This window comes from Lissotriton vulgaris, chromosome 10 (genome assembly GCF_964263255.1).
Source record: "Lissotriton vulgaris chromosome 10, aLisVul1.2, whole genome shotgun sequence".
Classification (NCBI taxonomy): domain Eukaryota; kingdom Metazoa; phylum Chordata; class Amphibia; order Caudata; family Salamandridae; genus Lissotriton; species Lissotriton vulgaris.
In genome coordinates this window covers 8,031,162-8,053,357 of record NC_141698.1, presented here as the reverse complement: position 1 = coordinate 8,053,357, position 22,196 = coordinate 8,031,162, and the positions used below count along the sequence as shown (strand labels likewise).

At 48.1% G+C, this 22,196-nt stretch overlaps 1 protein-coding gene across 2 annotated transcripts in view; it reads left to right on the top strand.

The window, feature by feature from the left end:
* HUWE1 (HECT, UBA and WWE domain containing E3 ubiquitin protein ligase 1) overlaps positions 1 to 22,196 on the top strand; it is a 1,800,886-nt gene that overhangs the window by 426,972 nt on the left and 1,351,718 nt on the right. For both annotated transcript variants that reach the window (XM_086940169.1, XM_086940170.1), the window contains one exon: positions 2,654 to 2,711. In XM_086940169.1, coding sequence (XP_086796295.1) covers positions 2,654 to 2,711 — 58 coding nt within the window. The remainder of the gene's footprint in view (positions 1 to 2,653; positions 2,712 to 22,196) is intronic.

The following is a 22,196-nucleotide window of genomic DNA, read 5'->3' as shown; positions in this document are numbered from 1 at the left end:
AAATCCCCGATTGTAAATCGGTTTTTGAAGGGCATCACACACTTCCCCCCCTGTTCCATTTGTGATGCCTCAGTGGTATTTGAACCTTGTTCTTACCAATCTGATGTGCGCTCCCTTTGAGCCACTTCAGAACTGTCCTTTTCGCCTTCTTACTCTGAAGACTGCCTTCCTAGTTTCCATCACCTCTGCCAGGAAAGTGAGTGAGCTCCAGGCTCTTCTTCCAAACCTCCTTTCCTTTCTGTCCATCCGGATAAGGTTGTGTTGCGGACAAGACCCTCTTTCCTGCCCAAGGTTGTCACAGCCTTCCTCATCGGGCAGTCCATCACCTTGCCCACATTCTTTCCGCATCCCTCAGAGGAAGAGCGGCTCCACCGTCTGGACCTAAACGTGCGCTCTCGTTTTATCTGGACCGCACACGCCCGTGCCGGGTGGATGTCCAACTCTTTGTTGGTTACGTGGGTGCTAAGAAGGGACGGGCGGTACACAAGCGGACCATCTCTCGGTGGGTTGTGTTGTGTATCAAGGCATGCTACTCCTTGGCTAAGAAGGAGCCTCCTGTTGGGCTGAGGGCCCATTTCACTCTGGCCACGGCGGCTACTGCTGCCCTGGGTCGGGGAGTCCCCTTGCAGGACATTTGTCAGGCAGCTACGTGGGCCTCGCTGCACACGTTTGCAAGACACTACTGCCTAGACAGTCTGGTCCGAAGGGATGGCTTCTTTGGCATTTCCGTCCTTCCGTGATTATTGGTTTGCAGACCCACCACCGGGGTTAGAATTGCTGGGGTATCTATTCTAAGGTAAGGAATCTAATACTAACCTGTTTCCTTCAGATGAACAAGTTACTTACCTTCGGTAACAATATATCTGGAAAAAACAGTAGTTAGTATTAGATTCCTTAACGCCCCACCCATCCACACCGTTCTGCGAATCGATATCTAGGGTTAAGGTCTTCTTCTTTCAGGGACCTAGTTTCATGGCACCAGTGTTGGTTTTTATCATGGCTCTGCGTTTCTGGTGCGGAAAAGCTGTGTATAAGAACTGACGTCAGCGTGTGAGAGCGGCGTCTAAGTACTCCGGCTACGTCATCCCGGCGCAAACTACTTCAACGACTGACGCGGAGCCGCAGACGACGCCTACCGACGCGCAGGGGACTGCTACGCCAAAGTTTCCGGACCCAGTCTGACGCCTGGGGATATTCGAAGGTAAGGAATCCAATACTAACTACTGTTTCTTCCAGATATATCGTTACCGAAGAGAAGTAACTTCTTCTTTAGGGAAGAAACACAGGCCCTGGGTACCTGGTTGGCAGGTGCCCAGTTCACACTCAAAGCACATCAGCAGTCAGAAAAAAGTGGGGGCATACCAATGCAAGAAAGATGACACTTTCTCACATCGCCACCTGCAGACGCGCAGGGGTACTGCTGAAGAAAAATTCTCCGGATCCAGTCTGACACCTGGGGTTAATTCTAAGGTAAGGAATCTAACTAATATCTTTTACAGATAGATCGTTATCGAAGTTAAGTAACTTGTTTTTTTACCTAGTTTGTATTTAGGAAATCTCCCAGTGGGATATCTAGGCATATCAAACGGAGTAGAAAGTAACTTGGAAAAAAAAGTAATTTAATAAGTAAACCGACAATAAATGCAAAGAAACAAACGTGATTTTAACTGTTTCTGTATTATTTACCTATTTGTATCCAAACAAATTACATACAACAGTATTCAACTATTATTGCTGCATAGTGTAATATCACCTACCTGCACCAGTCTTGGTTCTAGAAATAAATTGCAACTAAATAATTGTACTAAACAAATTGGCCAGATTTCAGTTAAGTGTGTTAAATCATTTCTTGCCTTCCTGTGTACAATAAATGCTCAACACTTCCCTCTGATAAAGCGTTACTGCTCGCCTACACAACCACAAAGAGAGAGTAAGGTGTTAACTACTTTTACCTCTGTACGTCTTAGGGGATCCACTGGGCTCTGTGCACACTATACCTTACTTTGGTATAGTATATACAGAGCCAGCGTCCTACAAGTTATGATGTGAGTGATAGTGTGTGTGAGCTAAATGCTTAAGAAGAGTCTGAAGTGAAGGTATCCTCTAGTGTTAACGGTCTTTGTCAAGTGAGTGCATGTTTCCTAGTGCATGGTAGTCTAGATTGTTACTAGTTGTGATCAGTCAGTTGTTCAGTAGAATGTGACTGGAAACTCCCGATAGATGTGTACGACAACAGCGCACTTAAAATTCTGAAGTGCTAAAAGTCCCAAGTACATATTAATTCACCATAGGTATTTATCTGATCCGGCGTGTTAATGTGCTGCAAAGTAATCAGGCGCCCTGGTGGGCTGTAGATGTATGAAATCTGAATCTTCCAATCAGTCGGGCTCCTCATACCGATTTAGCTTCCTGTTTCTGAGGTGGAAACTCAGTGATTTAAGAACTAATTGCCTGTTACTTAAGATTAAAGAATAACTCTAGGTATTCAGATGCTGTTCACAACTGTTTCTGTACAACACAAGCTTTGCCTAGCCTGCAGTGATCTTACCTGATGGGAATTTTACTTTTTTCCTTTTGTTCCCGAAATTGTAAAGCACATTTCTTTCATCCGTTACCGGTGGGAGAGCCTAAACTGTCTTTCTTTTCTCTGCAGAATTGTAGGCAACGAGGAGCGAATCCCCATCCCCCTGATGGACTACATACTTAATGTGGTGAGTAGAAATATACTAGCTTTGGGGTTTACATGATAAGGTAGATTATTTTCTAAATTGCCTTGACTGGTTTGTCTTCAAACTGCTATTTTGTGGGATAATTAGTTAATGTACAGTATCTGTGCTCACCTGTGGCAGTCTAAAGCAATTTTAAATCAGAAAATCTATCCAAATAAATGACAAGATAAAGGCTACACTTTCTATCTGAAAGACGATTAGTTACAGATTCCTTACCTTAAAAATACCCCCAGGCGTCAGACCGGCTTAAGAGAATTTTTTCTCAGTAGTACCCCTGCGTGTCGGTTCGAGGCATGTGGGCTGCTGAATTCATATCTGTGCATAGATCGCCGCCTAGTGTTGGGTCCGGATGATTGCACATTGTTGTCCTGGAAGAGTCTTCGAAGTATCACGAGATAGGTGGCTCCTCCCCTGGACTACAGTGCGCATGGGCATCGACTCCATCCTCAGATTGTTATTTTTTTTCTGCCATTGGGTTCGGATGTATATTGGTTCACTCTAGTCGGAATCGATATAAAACTTTCTTAAGGCCAAAAGGCCTTTAGTTTTTTCGTCGGTATAGTCTTGCGTTCGGTGCCCGATTCTTCCAGCTCGGTTCAGAGCCGGATTCCAGAGAGCCGCGTGCTTTCGATGCTGAAGGCCCAGTCGACGCCACAGACCTTATCGACGTACCATCATGGACCGGAGTCCATTCAAGAAATGTCCCATGTGCAACTCCAAGTATCCCCACATCGACGTCCACCCGGTGTGCAACAAGTGTCTGTCGCGGATCATGATGAAGCCAGCTGGTTCATGATTTTGATCCAAGAAGACTCTTATGCATCTGCGCGCTGCGCGCCAGGAGGCCCAGCACACTGCACCGGCGTCTGTGAACATATTCGATGCCGGGGATGATGAGTGAGCTGACTGGGAAGTTAGTGAGAACCTGTCGAATCCCGCATCGGAGGTCGACTACAACTACTACGCGGACGTTGAAATGCTCGAAGCGGAAGAAGTCGTCGACTAGGTAGGATATGACGATGGGGCTTTTGGGGCCATGGAAGATAGCTCGAGCGAAGAGCTAACTGAAACTGACGTTGGGGCCGAAACGCTTAAAAAGGCTCAGGTCGAGGGATCGCCACTAGGCCTTACCCAAGATCTTCCAGTGGGTTCTACGGCCCCGCCTTCGGGCTCTGCTATGGACATTGCTCTTGAGCCGCACCCTGCGAAATCAAAATCAAAATTGAAGACACCGGTCTTGACGCAAGTGAAAGCACTGGTGCCCCCCTCGAAACCAAAAGTGCATATTGCTTTGGTCGGATCAAAGCCCTCTGACCTATCTGCACCGACGAAGCAGAAGGGCGTTGTCGATCCGAAGAAACTGCCCAAGGGCGTCGAGACTAAGTCTGGCACGCCGAAGACAAAGGTCAAGGCAGTCTAGCAAGTCTGCGCCAAGACGGTCGACACCAACAGAGGGCTCGGTGATCTGAAGGTTCTCGAGACTCGGCATCGACAAGACCAGCCAAGACCGGCCAACCCACGAGTCCACGCCTAGTGGTGCCTCGAAGGATTCTGTTGACTCGACGCAGCCGTCCGCCGCTTTCTCCAAGCAAGTGGCGGACTCCCTGAAGCGCATCAAGGACAAGGCCTCAAGTGTCGGGCCAAAAGATCCTCAACCTTCGAAGCCTGTCGATAAACCTCAGAAAGCGTCGACGCCCATTCATTTCACGTTGCCGCCGAAAGTGGCGCCAAAGGCTTTCACCCCTAGGATGGTCACCAACGTGCCCGAGAAGGTGTCCTTGGTGCCGAAGTAGACGACGGTGGTCCCGGCCTTAAAGCATCGACAATCTTCGTTGGAAGAACAGCAAGAACATTTTATCGATGCCAAAACGGGCAGACTTTCCCTTCATAAGCGGAAAATTGCCCCAGAACAGCCAATGGAGTCCTATAAAATTCCACTGAAGAAAAAGGATTCCACTTCAACTCCTGTTCTTGTGGAACCAATTTCTCCACATGGCCATGTCTCACCCACCTATTCAGATGTGGATGCTGGGGAAGGTGATGAGTACAGCTATCCTGTCTACACTGAGCCAGATGATACCAATTAACCCTGGGCAGCTGGTGCTGACCCAGGTGATCCTCACTCCACCCCAGACACTCAAATGTATGCTGTGAAAACGTTGCCTACAGAGGATTCAGCAGCGTTTAAAGCCCTCATTAAAAGGGCAGCTAAAAATCACGACGTCCAGCTCCATGCTGACCCCATTGAAGTGGACTTTCTTTTTGACACCTTTTCCGTCTCGGAGGACTGTCAAGACTCTGCCTATGTTGAAGGGTGTCTTGAAGCATGCTGGGGAGATCTTTAAAGAGCCTCCGAGAGCCAGGGTGATAAACCCTAGAATTGAGAAGAAGTATAAACCGGCACCTAGTGACCCTACTTAAATCAAGGGACAGTTGCCTCTAGACTCTCTTGTTGTTTCTAATGCCCGTGAGAGGGCTAATTCACAAACAACGGGTGATGCTCCTCCCCCAGATAAGGAATCTAAGGTGTTTGAGGCATCAGGGAAAAGGGTGGCAGCTCAAGTGGCCAATATCTGGCGCATTTCAAATACACAAGCACTTCTAGCAAGGTATGACAGGGCACATTGACACACTGGAGACCCTGTTGCAGCACCTGCCAGACGAATACAAAGAGGCAGCTGAGATGCTCATCCAAGAGGGGAAGCTGATATCCAATGCTTCTACTAAATGTGCACTGGACGCGGCTGACACCTCGGCCAGAGCTATCAACACTAGTGTCATGCTGAGGCGACATGCCTGGCTCAGAATCTCAGGATTTAAGCCGGAGATACAGACCACCATTCTTAATCACAGTTAACCCTGATCATCTATTTGGCCCAGAGGTGGACACCACCTTGGAGAAGTTCAAAAAGGACACAAACTGCTAAGTCCATGGGGGCTCTGCAGTCCCAGCAGTTATGGGGTGCTTTTTTTCGTCGCTCAATCACTACAGGTGTTTCCAGAGGCCAGCTCTCCCAAACCACACAGTACTATAAGGGCAACACGCAGACCACACACCCCAAACAAAGTCGAGGTATATATCGTGGAAACCGTGCCAAAGGCAGAGGTCGTGGAAACAACAACTCCAGGTCCTCCGCCACTAACAAACAGTGACGCCTTGTCACTGCCCCCCGACCACGCAACACCGGTCGGGGGGAGACTTCAACCGTTCCTGCCAGTCTGGAAGTCCATCACCAGACAGGTGGGTCACACAGCTTATACAGTACGGTTATTGTCTGGAGTTAACATCCACTCCACCCAACATACCCCCAAGACACCGTCCTATGTCCGCCGAGCACTTTCACTTATTGCAGCAGGAGGTCCTCGTCATGCTGCACAAAGGGGCAATCGAGCTTGTGCCTGTGCAAGAAAGAGGCACAGGGTTTTACTCCCTGTTCTTCTTAATACCAAAGGAGGACGGGTCCCTCAGACCCATACTGGACCTCAGACCCCTCAATCAGTACATCCTGTCGGAGCACTTTCACATGCTGACCCTGCAGCAGGTCCTACTGTTGCTTAGTCAAATGGATTTTCTCGCAACCTTAGATCTGAAGGATGCGTATTTTCATATTCCGCTACACCCGTCACACAAAAAACGGGTTCCCCATCCACAACCAACATTACCAGTTCAAGGTTCTGCCCTTTGGGGTCACCACGGCACCCAGGGTGTTTACACAGTGCCTGGCGACGGTAGCAGCACACCTAAGGAGACAAAACATTCCAGTCTACCCTTATCTGGACGACTGGCTCATCCAGGCGAAGTCGGCCCAGCTGTGTGCCGCCCACATGTCCCACACCATTCACCTTTTTCACGATCTGGGATTCTCCCTGAATTACCCAAAGTCCCACCTGCAACCCGCTCACATACGGCAGTATCTGGGTGCGACAAACACTCTGGCAGCCACAGCACAGCCAAATTCAGTGAGGGTCAGCAGCATTCAATCGCTGATACAAAAATTCAGACCTCAACACTCTTCCAGCACGAGTGTTCATACAGTTGATAGACATGATGGCCTCCTGCATCTCCATAGTCCCGCATGCGAGACTACATATGCGTCCGCTTCAGGAGTGCTTAGCACGTCAGTGGACTCAGGCTCACGGACATTTGAAAGACCTAGTGTTGGTGAGCGGTCGGGCATACAACTCTCTGCATTGGTGGAATCCACAAAACCGTTGCAAGGGACGACCATTCCAGGAGCCTGTGCATCAGATCATCCTAACGACGGACTCTTCTCGCCAGGGATGGGGAGCTCATGTACTCCACTACACTGTGCAGGGACTATGGACACCACAGCAAAGGAAGATGCACATCAATGTTCTAGAACTGATGGCTATCTTCATGGCAATGAAAGCCTTCAAAGTACATCTGTGCAACAGTCGTGTTGATCCGGACGGACAACATAACTGCAATGTACTACATTCAGAAACCGGGAGGAATACACTCTCCACAGTTGTCTCATCTGGCTCTGGCTCAGAGCATGTGGAAGTGGGCCATTCAGAGAAACATCTTCCTCATGGCAGAACACCTCCCAGGCAAAGACAATCAAATAACGGACCTGCTCAGCAGGTACAGCCACCAAATGCACGAGTGGGAGATACATCCATCAGTCCTCCACCCCTATTTCCAAAGGGGGTCATCCAGAGATAGACCTGTTCGCCACAAAGGAGAACGCAAAATGCCGAAGCTTTGCCGCCAGGTTTCCACACCCACAGTCGCAGGGAAATGCGATATGGATGAACTTGTCAGGCAAATTTGCATACGCTTTTCCCCCAGCACCTCGAATACCGCTGGTGGCACGCAAGCTGAAGCAGCACTCGATGACTCTCATCCTGGTTGCTCCAACGTGGGCTCGCCAACCATGGTACACCACGTTTCTGGAACTGTCCGTGGTGCCGCATCAACGGCTGCGCCTCACACCCAGGCTTTTGACGCAGAGCCAGGGCGACATTCAGCATCCAGATCCGCAACAGTTCAACCTGGGGATTTGACTCCTGAGGTCTTAGTTTGGCTACCTCAACTTACCTCCTGACTGTATGGACATCATCCGGGAGGCAAGGAAGCCCACCCCCAGAGCATGCTAAGCGGCAAAATGGAAGCTGTTTGTCATTTATTGTGCAGACCACAACATTAACCCGCTGGATGCATCTATTCAAAACATCATTTGTTATCTCTTGCATCATTACAAATGTAATCTGGCCTATGCTTCCATTCGTATACATTTATCCGCAATGGCTGCTTATCTCCAAAACAGACAGCACCTCTCACTTTTCAAGGTGCCTCCCATTAAAGCTGTTCTGGAAGGACTCAAACGAGTCATTCCTCCGCGGACGCCACCAGCTCCAGAGTGGAACCTCAATGTGGTCCTCACCAGGCTGATGGGTCCCCCTTTTGAGCCACTGCATTCCTGCGAAATTCAGTTCTTGACATGGAAAGTGGCTTTCCTTATAGCGATTACGTCGCTACGAAGAGTTACTGAACTCCAGGCACTAACCATCCAAGAGCCATTTATTCAGATTCATTTTAACAGGGTGGTGCTTCGCACTAACCCTAAATTCCTTCCTAAGGTAGTGTCTCAATTCCATATCAACCAGACTATAGAACTACCTGTATTCCAAAATCCAGAATCACCTGCGGAGAGAATGCTCCACACACTTGACGTCAAAAGGGCCCTAATGTACTACATTGATAGGACCAAAGATTTTAGGAAGACTAACCAACTTTGTTGCCTTTGCGCCACAACACAAAGGTAACCCCATTTCCAAGGCTGGTATAGCCAGGTGGATCGTTAAATGTATTCAGATCTGCTATCAGAAAGCCAAGTGCACTCTCACCATTCCACCATGGGCCCACTCCACCCGCAAGTTGGGGGCCTCCATGGCTTTCCTTGGTAATATTCCTTTGGAAGACATATGTAGAGCAGCCACAAGGTCTACCACGCACACATTTACAAAACATTACTGTGTTGATGTGCACTCCAAACAGCAGGCAGCTGTAGGGCAGGCTGTTCTAAAACAAATTCCAAACTGCTGCAGCTGGCACGTGCGACGGCCGTTAATGGAGGGACTGCTATGTATTCTATGCACAGATATGAATTCAGCAGCCCACATGCCTCGAACCGAATATGCTACTTACCAGTATGCATCTGTTCTTGGCATGTAAGGCTGCTGACATTCATATCGCCCGCCCTCCTCCCCGGCGCCTGTAGCGGCTGCAGCATTCACACATACTTCTAGCATGGTCATTATTCACTTAGTTTCACTCCATCTTGGCCACAATGGCTAAAAACAATCTGAGGATGGAGTCGATGCCCATGCGCACTGTAGTCCAGGGGAGGAGCCACCTATCTCGTGATACTTCGAAGACTCTTCCAGGACAACAATGTGCGATCATCCGGACCCAACACTAGGCGGCGATCTATGCACAGATATGAATGTCAGCAGCTTTACATGCCAAGAACAGATGCATACTGGTAAGTAGCATATTCGGTAGGTGGCATCGGTCGGCTCTGCGATCGTCGTCCGTGTCGTGATTGCCGGAATGACGTCAAGGTATCTACTTGGACGCCGCCCCTGTGCGCTTACGTCAGTTCCTACTTTTTCTGTGCCAGCCAGTGCAGATCCAGAGAGAGCAGTGCCCTTAGTCATTTTTTGACTAAACTTTTTCGACTTTTTGTCGACTTTTTTATGAAATCTTAGTGAATCCTGGTGTACGAGGATGTCAAGAAGTCGACCCGGTTTCATGCCTTCGTGACTTATGTCACAAGCTGATATCGTCACCGATCCACACGTCGTGTGCCTTTGATGCCTGGAGCGTGACCATGACGCGAAGTCGTGCTCCGACTGCTGGGCCCTGAACCCCAAGTCTTTACGGCAGCAGTCCCGAAAGCTTTCGGAGGCACAGCAGTGGGCTCTGAGCCGTATGAGATCGCGGTTGAGGAGAATGTCGCGGGACCGGTCGCCGAGTTACCTCCACTATTCCTCATCGAAGTCTTCAGGTATGTCGAAGCACTAGAAGGCCAAGAAGCATCAACGCTCTTCGCCATGTTCCAGTCAGTTGTCCGACTCAATGCAGGGCACAGAGGGTCGTCGTTCTCCAGCTCTGCTCTCAGCCTGCTGGGACGTCTGATTCCCTCTCACCCTTCCCGGTAGCTGGAGCGTCCCTTGCTTCGCTTTGTGCTTTTTACGAAGCCCTTCACTCCATCTTTTGGCAGTCCGACTCTGCCAGCACGCATTTGGACCCCTCTGTGCAGAGGCTGCAGGTGAGGTCGGTGATTCCTGGTGGGATCAACCCACGGTGAACTCGGACCCTGGAGCGCTGGGGGAACCGCTCTGGGATCGGTGGGTCACACATCCTCTGGCCGTAGGCGACGGGTACAGTGGTGGTCCATGCGACATATTTCTTTTTCCTCAGCAGGCTCTGAGTCTTTCTTCTCAGCAGATTTGCTGTTCACAGGAGATCAGGTCTTTGTTGAAGGCAGTCAGTCCTCCCAGAGGTTCTGGAGGTCGCTGGCTGTAGGGCAAGATGATTTTTGGCGCAGGATCTCTGGAAACTGCAGACAGGCCGGTTGGGTTGTGGCCATGTCAGTTCTGTGCAGTCTCTTCTGCTGGGTGTCTCTTCTTAGGTTGTGGGAATCTGCTTTCTTGGTTCAGTGCTGCCCTCTAAATACCGTACTTAGGGGGCGCTTTAGGGGTCTCGAGGTCAGGAGCGTATTGGCTACTGACATAAGGGTTACTACACCCGTGCCGTGCTCACCCCACGTGGAGGAGTGAGCACAATCCCTAACCCTGATTGGAGTGCCTGCCATCTGCAAGATGGCGGTGTAGGAGAGTAGGCTGCAATCCTATGGTCACCTCAGATTTTTGCTTTTTGCTTCACTGGTTTACGACTTTCCCTGGCTGTGGGCCTGCTAATCAGACCCACAGCCTAGCTGTTCTCTCTCTAAATTGACATCCATGTACTTTAGGTGCATTTACCAATTGGTATTGGGTCACTCTTGTAAGTCCTTGTACAGTGTACCATAGGTTCCCAGGGCATAAGTGCACCCAAGGCCTACCAGGGGCTGCAGCATGTATTGTGCCACCCCTGGCTGGCCATCTAAACCGACACAACTGGCTGGTAACACAGCTGGGGCAAGGTGGTGTATTAAACCTTTGCTTTAGATATAGTATACCTATATCTAACCCTAAAATGGTCACATACTCCTATAAGTCACTCCTATGGCAGGCCTGAAGAATCCTGATGCAGAGTGCTTGGAATTCTGTGAGAAGGTGCTCTAGCATGAGCTGAGCCTGTCTGCAGCTTTCGGAACCAAGTCCTTTAGCTGTTTCCATGATAATGCTCTACCATATACTCTTAAGTGCATTATAATCCTCGTGGTTATTGCTAACTTTGGCATAGCATTATCAAAACATGTCGAGTAAGGTGTCATACGAATTGGAATACTATCCCCTCGCCAGTTCTGGCGACGGGGGTAGCATTCCACCCTTTTAGAGGGACACGACATGTATGTAACTGTGAACCCCGGTTAAAGTTAACTCTAGCCTCAGCATCACCAAATGGATGCTGCCACCACAGACACGAGTCTGACCTCCTGCTGCTGGGAGTCCTTCCAGCGAGGGATGCCTGGACCAAGGGTTTCCTGCCTTGGGAGGTGCTAGCACCGCCCTAGACAGGATTTTGTGTATTTAGGTAGGCCAGGCTGAAAGGAATGAGACATGCCTGGGGCACACAAGGTGTCCCTGTGCATACCCCGGTTCAAATCAGTTGCTCGGGCACTCCAGCCCCAGCTCTGGCACGAAACCGGACAAAGGATAGGGGGTGTAACCACCCCTCTTCCTGGTCCCACCCGTAGGAGGGACCTAGTCATAGTACAGCCCCTTTTAGGAGAATAAAGGTAGGAGCTGGTCGCATTCCAAATTAGATTATCCTGATTTGTAACTCTACAAAGAAGAAACTCTGGACTTCGACGTTCTGCTCCACAGAAGACTGAAGAAATCTCCCTTGTGGTCAAGGAGTGACCACCCTGCACAAGCAGGCACCATCAAGCGTCATAGCGGTTCACTCTGTCATCATTCCTGCCTGAACCATACTTCAGAGCCCGACGAGATCCGGACTTCCAGACCTCTCCGACCTCTACCTACATCTGCAGCACAGCTGAGATCCGTGGGTGCGACGAGACACGTGGGACTGGCCATCTTGAAGAAACTGCACTTCGCTTCCAGCACGATTTCGGAGGCATCCTCGAGAGTGCTTTGGGGATTGAGAAGCCCTGGCCCCGAGCAGCTCCTGCACAGAAGAACAGCCCTCCAGCATACACGAGATATGCGTGGGGCCCTTTTGCTTGATTGCTGCTTGACGCGTTGTCTGGTCACTTGCCGGCTGGCTAGTGACCTCCTAGACGACGATCCACAAAATCTACACCGCTGGTCTGGTTGCTCCAGACTGGCCCTTGCTTCCCTGCAAAGGAGAAGCTACCCGGACCCTCCTGGTCCGCACCAGACTCCTTTTTCACTCACCCCGTGAGTTGCCTTTGCCAAGGCCTGTTGACGCCGAATCCGGAACAGACACTCCCAGCAAGAACCTGCGTGGGACAGCTCGTGCCTCCATCCTTGTCGTCGAAGACACCTCCTGGTCCACATGGCTGCAGACTCAAGCGTCCACTTTTCACCTGATCGCGACGACAGCATCTGGGTCCTTCCTGGTTCCACTCCGGGCACTGGCTAGTGACTTTGAACATTCTCCCCTCTGCTTTCAGGTCTCCATTTTCCTCGATCCACCCTTGGATCGCACCGGACATCTTCCTCCTGGTCGCCTGCAGCATGTTTCTTCAAGGCTGCATTGACTTCAAAGCCGAAACCTAACACACTTTCACACCTATACACCCGCAGCCCGTGGTTGAGGTAACGAGAGCATTTCGGTGCTCACGGGTAGATTGACAATCCTAGTGTCCACGTATCCTGTCGCTTTAGTCCTAACTAGTCGGAACTGTCTTTTACTTACCTTTTCGTAATTTGTAGTGTCCATTGACTTTGTCCCGCATCTCGGGTGTGAGTTCACACTCTGCACACGCGTCCCGTGGGCCTCCTGCTCCTTACCTAAGGTTAGGGTAGTGTAGTCCCAGCGATCCTACAGCCTCTGGACAGCTCCATTCCTTCTATCGATTTCCTTATACCATTTACTTAGTATATGGTTTGTCGTGCCCCCAGGGCACCATTGTAATTTGTGCGACTTAACATATTTTTCTTAAGTGTCTTGTCATGTGCTTAGCCCTCTAATCTCATAAAGAGTTCAGAGGTGTTTTGTTAGTAATAAATATCTTGTTTATTTTCATAACAACCTGTGTGGTGTCCTTTCATCTGGTATTCAAGGGGTTATATGTGGTAAAACAGCTGGCTTCACATGCCAAAAGAGTTTAGCCTAAGACTGCTCTGTCCATGCTACCATTAGGATAGCTGGCCTATAAGGTTGACTTGCAACCAATCACCATAAGGGTTGTTTGGACTGATACAAGGTGATCACTAGAATTAGTGAGCATCATGTATCAGGCCAACTTCTCACAGGCGGGCACTGAAGACTGAGCTTTACCTCGCCTCCGCCACCTGAGGGGTGGATTTGGCAGAGATGGGCACACCGTCTGGGCTGGCTAATTTCTCCCGCCTGTCTTCCTGCTGAAAAGGAGAGGAGACAGGAAGTGGGCCTGCTACTGATAGGAGAGGCTGGGGGCCGCATTACAAAGGCTGCCAGGCCTTTGAAGCTCCCCTGGCACAGATGACTCTTCCTGGCCTGGGGAAGGGGTGAACACCTCCAACCAGGAAAGGCTTGGTTTCTGAGCTCAGGGAGCAAAGGCTCCCACCCTAGGGGTCCAGAAACATGTCTTGTAGTGGCAGGCCGGTGTGTACCAGTTACTGAACCCACCAGAGGCTGGTCGTTTTTCAGGGGGCATCTCTAAGATGCCCTGTGTGTGCATTTTTCATTAAATCCCACACTGGCATCAGTGTGGGATTAATGTGCTGAGAAGTTTGATACCATACTTCTCAGTGTAGCCATTATGGTGCTGAGGAGTTCGTAATGAGTGTTTAGGAATGGACTTAGACACTGTAGGGGTACCCGGCTCCATGTAGTAACCCCCCCACTTTTTGCCAGACTACTGATGTACTTTCACTTTATGTGCCCTGGGTCCCTGCCAAATAGGTTCCCAGGGCCTGTGTTCTTCCCCCAAAACTAACCCAATTGGCATATCTGGCCTCATGTCAGCCCCTGGTAAATGGTATCACAGGTACCCAGGGCACTGTGACCAGAGAACGCCCCTAAGGGCTGTAGCAGTTATTGCGCCAGCCTTAGAGGCCCTGTACCCTGACACACACTGCCTTTGCAGGCTGCGTGTCTTGTTGCAGAACAAAGTGAAGAGTCGACATGGCACACATCCCTGTGTGCCATGCCCACAAACCACTTCCCTGGCATAGATCAGTCACCTATCTAGCTGGGTGCACTATACCAGTGGTGAGGGTGCAGGTGCATAAGCCCTGTTCCCCTACAGTGTCATGTCCATTCTTAGACATTTCAAGTGCAGTGCTGCCATTAAGAGTATATGCTGCTGGGAGTTTGTCCTTACAAAATTCACAGCACCATAATGGCTACACTAAAAACTGGGAAGGCACATTAAACCCACACTGATGCCAGTGTGGGATTTAATGAAAAATGCGCACATAGGTCAGTTTTCCGAGGCATCTAGGATGCCCTATCACTATTGTCCAGGCTGAGTGGCAGCTCTCAGCTGCCACCACGAGACATGTTCACAGACCCCTGGGTCAAGAGCTTGCTGCTCTCAGGGGCCTGAGACCAAGCTTATCCTGGAAGGAGGTTCCAAGCCTCCTACCCAAGGTTGGGCAGGGTCCAGAAAGGGGAAGCTTCAAAGGCATGCCACCTCTGTTAGCTTACCCAGGCCATTTGCTGCTTTCAGCAACTGGCCCCCACCTGTTCTGACCACCACATTGGGCAGGAGAACTAGCGGGAAAAAGACCAGAGGAAGAGAGGTGTTCCCACCTTTGCCAACCCCACCTCTCAGGGGTTAGGCAAGGTGAAGCACAACTCCCCACCGTCTTGCAGGTTGAATGGACCCAGCCAACCACAGTGTATTTTTTTCTTCCAGACCATATACTCAAGGTGACTTTACGGAGTACTTACAATATTTAAGAATGGCCTTAGATATAACCAATCACTATCCTTTCTAGTGACTTATTATATAGGAAATCATAGGTGGCACAGAGCTCAGGGAGATAGTCCCCTAATCTTCCACACAGGAGAGCACAAACACCATCTAATCATAGAAGAGAGAATATCAGATTCACCAAATGTCATTGATCAAAAATCTCCAATTCACAATATTCGATTTAAAATAGTGGACAATGAGAAAGTGCCATCTTTCTTGCATTGGTATGCCCCCCACTTTTTTCTGACTGCTGATGTGCTTTGACTGAGTGTGCTGGGCTCCTGCCAATCAGGTGCCCAGGGCCTGTGTTCCTTCCCTAAAACTGTTAAAACTAAAACCCAATTTGCATCTCTGGCCCCCTGTCAGCCCCTAGTAATTGGTACCCTAGGTACACAGGGTATGGTGACCTGAGAAGACCCCTGAGGGATTCATCACTTATTGTGCCACCCTTGGGTGCCCTGTACCCTGACACCCACACACTGCCTTTGCAGGCTGAGTGTCTAAGTACAGAACTAAACAAAGTCGACATTGCACACATCACTGTGTGCTATGACCACAAACCCACTGCCCTGGCATACATCAGTCACCCCTCTAGCTGGGTGCCCTATGCCAGTGGTGTGGGCACAGGTGCATGAGCCCTGTACCCCTACAGTACCCAGGGCCATTCCTGGGCACTAAGTGCAGTGATGCCATTAAGAGTATATGGTGCTGGGAGGTTGTCATTATGAACTCCACAACGCTACACTGAAGACTGACCAGTTTGGTAACAAACTTCTCAGCACATTAAATCCACACTGATGCCAGTGTGGGATTTAATGAAAAATGCACCACAGAGGGCATATTAGAGATGCCCCCTTGATGCCCATTGGGCTGAGTTCTGCGCGTTATAATTTTATTTTCATTCATTCATTCAATCCTAACTACTATCCACGTCTGAACTGAGAGGCTGCCACACAGCAGACATGTTGCTGGACCCCTGGGTGGAGAGACCCCCCACTCTCCTGGGTCTGCAACAATACACATCCTGGGCAAGGTGCTAGGTCTCCTTCCCCAGGATGGGCAGGGGGAGCTTAAAAGGCTTTGTGAGCTTCCCCAGACCATTTGCTGTACTCTGCAACTGGTCCCCACCAGTCCTGACCCCCACTCTGGCAGGAAGACTGGCGGGAAAAACTAAGTTAGGAAGGGGGGTGTACCAGCCTGTGCAAACCCCACCCCTCAGGTGGGGGAGAATAGGTGAAGCACAACCCCGGCCTCCGGCCATCTTGAAGATGGGGAGCACTGCCGAATCACAGCTAGGCTCCTGCCCCCCTCCCACAGGAGAGGAGCAGGCTAGGGGGTGTACCCACCCCAGGACAGGGACCTATTGGTCTCTGCCCTTCCAGTAACAGCCCTAAATTCAGTATTTAGGGGCCCCCTGAACCTTCCTTCCTCAGATCCCGATAAGAAAAGAAGATCAAAAAGACCCACCGTGCAGCTGGTAACAGGACAACAACTGACTTGGCCCCTGCCCTACCGGCCGGCCGATCCTGGATCCGGCTCCTGCCTAATCCGGGTGACTCCTGCAGACCGCAACCTTGGGACACCCAGAGGGCCTGCCTTCCTTGACCCTCTTAAAGCCTGGGACTCCCATCAGCAGAGGCTCTGCTGCAACAACATCCCTGGTGCCAGCCAGAAAGCTCCGGACCAGCCCACTCTGCACCCGCCGAGCCCGGCCCGTGCCCGAGTGATCCAGGACCACGAGGACGTCCCCCCGGCGACTGGGACCCGAAGTCCAGTGCCCAAGGACCCTCCTCGATTATCCCGACAACGCCTGCAGCCTCAGAACCAGGGACCTCTCCAACCCCGACCAGCAGGGGGTAAAATTTCCTGACCTCAAGACACCCCTGCACCCTACGGCCCCCTGTGCCCAACTCCTGGGTGTCTACCTATCCTCAAAGATCCCAACTTACCCCTCGAAGTGTTGGTCACTCCAGTAGATCCTCCGTCCCCGAGCCTGCAGCCTTTGTTCCCTTTTCAAGTTCCTCTTTGAATAACATTGAGCGCCCGACGGCTCAATAGCACCCTGCACCCAGCCACCCGAGTGCCCCTATACTCTATCCTACTTCCCCATTTGCTCTGAGCAAGTGATCAGGAGCCCAGCTCCCACAGCCGCGTGGCCTGCTAGCCAGCAGCCACCAACCGGAGGCCCCCTGCCCCCATTGGATGACATTGGGCCTAACTACCTCTGCATCAGGCAGCCCCTGTGCCGCTGAGGGTGAACCAACTGTACCTACTTGACCCTGGTGGACCCCTGAGTCTATGCCCGGAACCTTAACTTCACCAGTAGAGTACTCCCCTGGAAACCGGTAACTCACTTCCCTGCCATTGGATAACATTGACTGGCTGGACTTGAAAAATCTTTTAAGTGTGAAGTTTTGGAAACTTAAAATATTCTTATAAAATCACTCTAATTCCGAAGTACTCACTTGTGATAAGGGGATAAGCCAGTACTGTACCTTGTAGCCCAGTACTGAACCGCAAAAGTAATCCTTACCGGGTTTACTAGTAACCTGTATTTTCTCCATTGGAATCCATTGTCTGCTTTTCTATGAAATTTCTTCTGAGTCTACTTTTGAAAACTTGAAATATTCTTTAAAAATCATACGAAATACTGAAACTAAATTACTTACCTGTTTTTAGTTGAGACCCCAGGGCTTGACCTAGGAGCCCAGTACTGGATTACAAAAGTAACGATCGACCTTTACCTGCAACCTGAATTTCCTCCCTTTGGATAACATTGCCAAATTTTCATTGAAAAGTTTCGAAGTGTGAACTTTTAAAAGCGCTTTATATTCCTGAAAAATCACTACAATAACTAAAACGTGTATACAAAATTGTTTTCAGCTTCAACCCCAGGACTGAATCTAGGATCCAGTCCTGGAACAACTACCAAAGTAATCTACAAAGTAATCAGCTGTACTTATATGATGCAAACCCATTGAGCTCAATGCTATAGTGTTTAGAATTGTGTGCCTACTGCAACCCCTGTATCTATTGTTTTAACAAAGTTTATTGGCTTTCTGCAAAGTACTCATCTGAGACCTCTCCTATTGAGAACAGTATATATTGATACCTATTGGTTTTAAAAATAAAACAACTATATTTTATGATATAAAAACTATGGGCCTGGAGTTCAGTCTTTGTGTGTGTGAAACCTTTTCCTGACTGAGTGGGTGCAACAAATGCTTTACACTGTCCTCTGTTACTGCCTTACTGCTCAACCAAGCTACCACTTTAGAGAGTAAGGTCAGTCCTGACTTTAACCTTTGTTATACCTCTGGGATTTGTGAACTCTATACACACTGTACCTTATTCTGGTCCAGTGTATATAGAGCCACTTTCTCACACACTATTCCATATTTTTCCTTAAAAGATTCTTTTTTATTCACATATTTTTTAATTTTGTTAATAGCGTTTCTTCGCATGTAACCTTCGCGTTTCGTCTCCCACACGAGACGTCTACAGTGCTGGTTAGTGTGGCCTCGGTGTTGACTGGTGTTCTGGTTATTCCATTTCTAGATCTTTCGCCCACTTTGTTTTCTAGGTGTCAGTGGTGGTTTTTGTTTTCAGCTTTTATGCTTCACATCGGTTTGTCTCCTCCACCACTTTTGTAAAATCACCTACCCTTCTTTGCCAAATGGAATGGAGAAAGTACAGCTCAGGTGTGGAGGGACAATAGGTACATCTAGTGTGTTAGAAAGGATTGAGTATCGTCAGATCATAACCAAATCCTTTGGCTCTACCTGCCTGTTTAAAACACCCTTAAATCCAGTATTTATGTGGCTCCCTCATTCCCTGAAACTATTTCCTGCCGACCTAAGAAGAAAAAAGGGTGAAAGATGCTGTGCAGAGAAGACTGACAATTCCCACTGACTTGGCTCCAGCCCTACCGGCCTCTCTGCCTCTTCAAAGACCTTGCAAAAAAGACTACAACTGTCCTATGGCCAGCGACCGGATCTATGATGTTACAACGCGTTATTTTACAACGCATGCTGTAACATTGCAACTTTTACAACGCAGGTTCCATTACATCGGATGCCATTACAACGCAGGACATTACATAGCAGATGCTATTACAACGCATACCATTACATCGTAAGTATATAGGTAAGTATAACTTTTTAAAAAAAATGTAATTAAGTTAATTTAATTAATTTTATTTTACTAATAAAATTAAATTAATTTAAAAAATGTAATTAATATAATTTATTTAAATAAGTTTAATTTAATTTTAAATAGGAATTAATGTAATTTAATTAATTTAAAATAATTTTATTAATTTACTTTAATAAATGTTATAATAGTAATTATTTAAATTTAATTAATTTATATAATTGAATTAATCTTAAAATTGTAATTAATATGATTTAATAAATTTAATTAAATATAATTTATTTAATTAATTTAATTAAAGTCGTACTTTAAAAAAATAAACCCTAAAAATACCCCTGTACCCCAAAACCCAAACCCAGCCATAAACCCTAAAAATACCCCTGTACCCCAAAACCCAAACCCAGCCCTAAAACCTAAAAATACCCCTATACCCCAAAACCCAAACCCAGCCCTAAACCCTAAAAATACCCCTGTACCCCAAAACCCAAACCCAGCCCTAAACCCTAAAAATACCCCTGTACCCCAAAACCCAAACCCAGCCCTAAACCCTAAAAATACCCCTGTACCCCAAAACCCAAACCCAGCCCTAAAATCTAAAAATACCCCTGTACCCCAAAACCCAAACCCAGCCCTAAAACCTAAAAATACCCCTATACCCCAAAACCCAAACCCAGCCCTAAAACCTAAACCCAGCCCTAAAACCTAAAAATACCCCTGTACCCCAAAACCCAACACAGCTCTAAAACCTAAAAATACCCCTATACCCCAAAGCCCAAACCCAGCCCTAAAACCTAAAAATACCCCTGTACCCCAAAACCCAAACCCAGCCCTAAAACCTAAAAGTACCCCAAAACCCAAACCCAGCCCTAAAACCTAAAAATACCCCTATACCCCAAAACCCAAACCCAGCCCTAAAACCTAAAAATACCCAAACACCCCAAAACATATACCTCAGTACCCCAAAACATATACTCCTATACTCATACTTATTTTAAAAATTACTTAAATTAATATATTTAATTTATAATATTAAAAAACATAAATAAATATATTTATTTATAATTAATATTAATTAAATTAATTAAATAATATTAAATAAAAAAAAAAAATATATATACTTACCAATACTTACGATGTAATGGTATGCGTTGTAATAGCATCTGCTATGTAATATCCTGCGTTGTAATAGCATCCGATGTAATGGAACCAGCGTTGTAAAAGCTGCGTTGTAACAGCATTACGACGTAAAAGTTGCGTTGTAACAGTAACATACCCCAGCGACCTTCACAACCCCATGGTTGGTGGTCTGCCTTTGAAAAAGTGCCGAACTCCAGAGGACAGTGGCTCTATTCCCAGGAAATAAACAACAAAGGACTCTGGTCTCCTCCGGATCTGCTACATATGATCACTGTGCACCTGACTCCTCGGCATGTGTCCAGGTAGCTCACTGATCCAGAAAATGATCCCCCAGCTGTCCAGTCCAAGTCCAGCATTGATTGACCCCTCCTGGACTCCACCACTACGCTTGAATGTGTGAATCCGAAGGCTCCCCTGACTGCGACCTCCTCCGGTAAGGGAATTCAGAAGCCAAAGGACACCGCTGCACCTGAAGCACGTGGGCCTTTAGGAGGTCGACTGACAGTGTCTGTGACCAACAACATTCTAACTTACCTCCGCTGTAGCTGGTGTTCTAAGTCAAGCCTCCGGTGTGGCACCTGAAACTCCAATATTAACTTGCATTTGGCGACCGACACCATGTTTAAACCTTGCACCTTGTTGTCCCTTTTCCGCTGGTGGTACAGTTTTGGTACTCACCTGACTATTGCCACTTGCTGACCTTTGGGCCTGAAGACTGGAATTGTAAGGTGCGTACTTATCTGTGTAGCCACATTATTGTATTCCTCTATAGGATAACCTTGAGCTGTTGCATTGTCGACTTTTTAAAGCAAAGTATTTTTATTTAAAAACGTACTTTATTGCAAAGATCTTAGTCTTTAATTTACACACAAAACAAGCTACTTTTAATGAATTTGGTGTGAATCTCCTTTTTGAGTTTTGTCAGTTATTGGTAGTGTGTGCAATAAATGTCTTACACCTGTTTTAGGCCGTAGGTGGCTCAACCACACTACCAGTAATATAGCATCTTGGGGTTGGCATTGACCCCGGAACACTTCTGGGGAATCTCTGGACTGTGGGCACGGTATAACCACCTAGTGCCGTACCAGAAGGTTTTTGGCCGGATGCTTCTGCATAGGATCCAGTCATGGACTGAGGAGGAATCCATTGTGTCCCAGTATCAGGCCAGATTTAGAACAAAGACCGGGACAATGGACCAAGTGTTCAGACTCTTCCTCACATACTGGAAGGTAGTGGTGCTGGGCAAGGGCAGTCTCTATCTCTCCTTCATCGGTTTGAGGCCTGCCTTTGACCTGGTCCCCAGATCTAGACTCTGGTTGACACTTGGGGAAATGGGTATCCCCCCCCGCTCATTCTAAAAATCTTAATCCAGCTCCATGAGGGGACTTCTGCCAGGTCAGGTGGGGAGCGCAGGTACAACTAGCATCCCTGTCAATCGAGGGGTCTGACAGGGATGTGTCATGGCCCCAACTCTGTTCTCCCCTTTTCTTTTGTGGATGGGGTGGTAGACTTCCTCTTCGAGGAAAGTGCATATTTGCCCACACTAGCGGGCGACAAGATACCAACCCTTTTGTTCGCAGACGATACTCTATTGATATCAAAGAACCCAGTCTGACTACAACATCTTATTGATTTCAAATCTTCTGCGACAATCAGGGTTTGGTAATAAACAATTTGAAAACCAAATTTATGGCCATAAATCATCAAAGGTCATATAGGAACAGCCCTTTGCTTCGCCGGGGGGGGGGTACTTTTAATTGAAGCTGGGACAGCAACAATGTTGCTATTTCAGTAGATATTTGGTACATATCCTGTACATGCACTTTAAATGCTAAACGTTCGCTGCCAGGAACCGTATAATTTTATATTTTAATAACCCTCTAGGGAAGTGGTCCTCATCATTCCTGATGAATTGTCTTTTTATACTTTT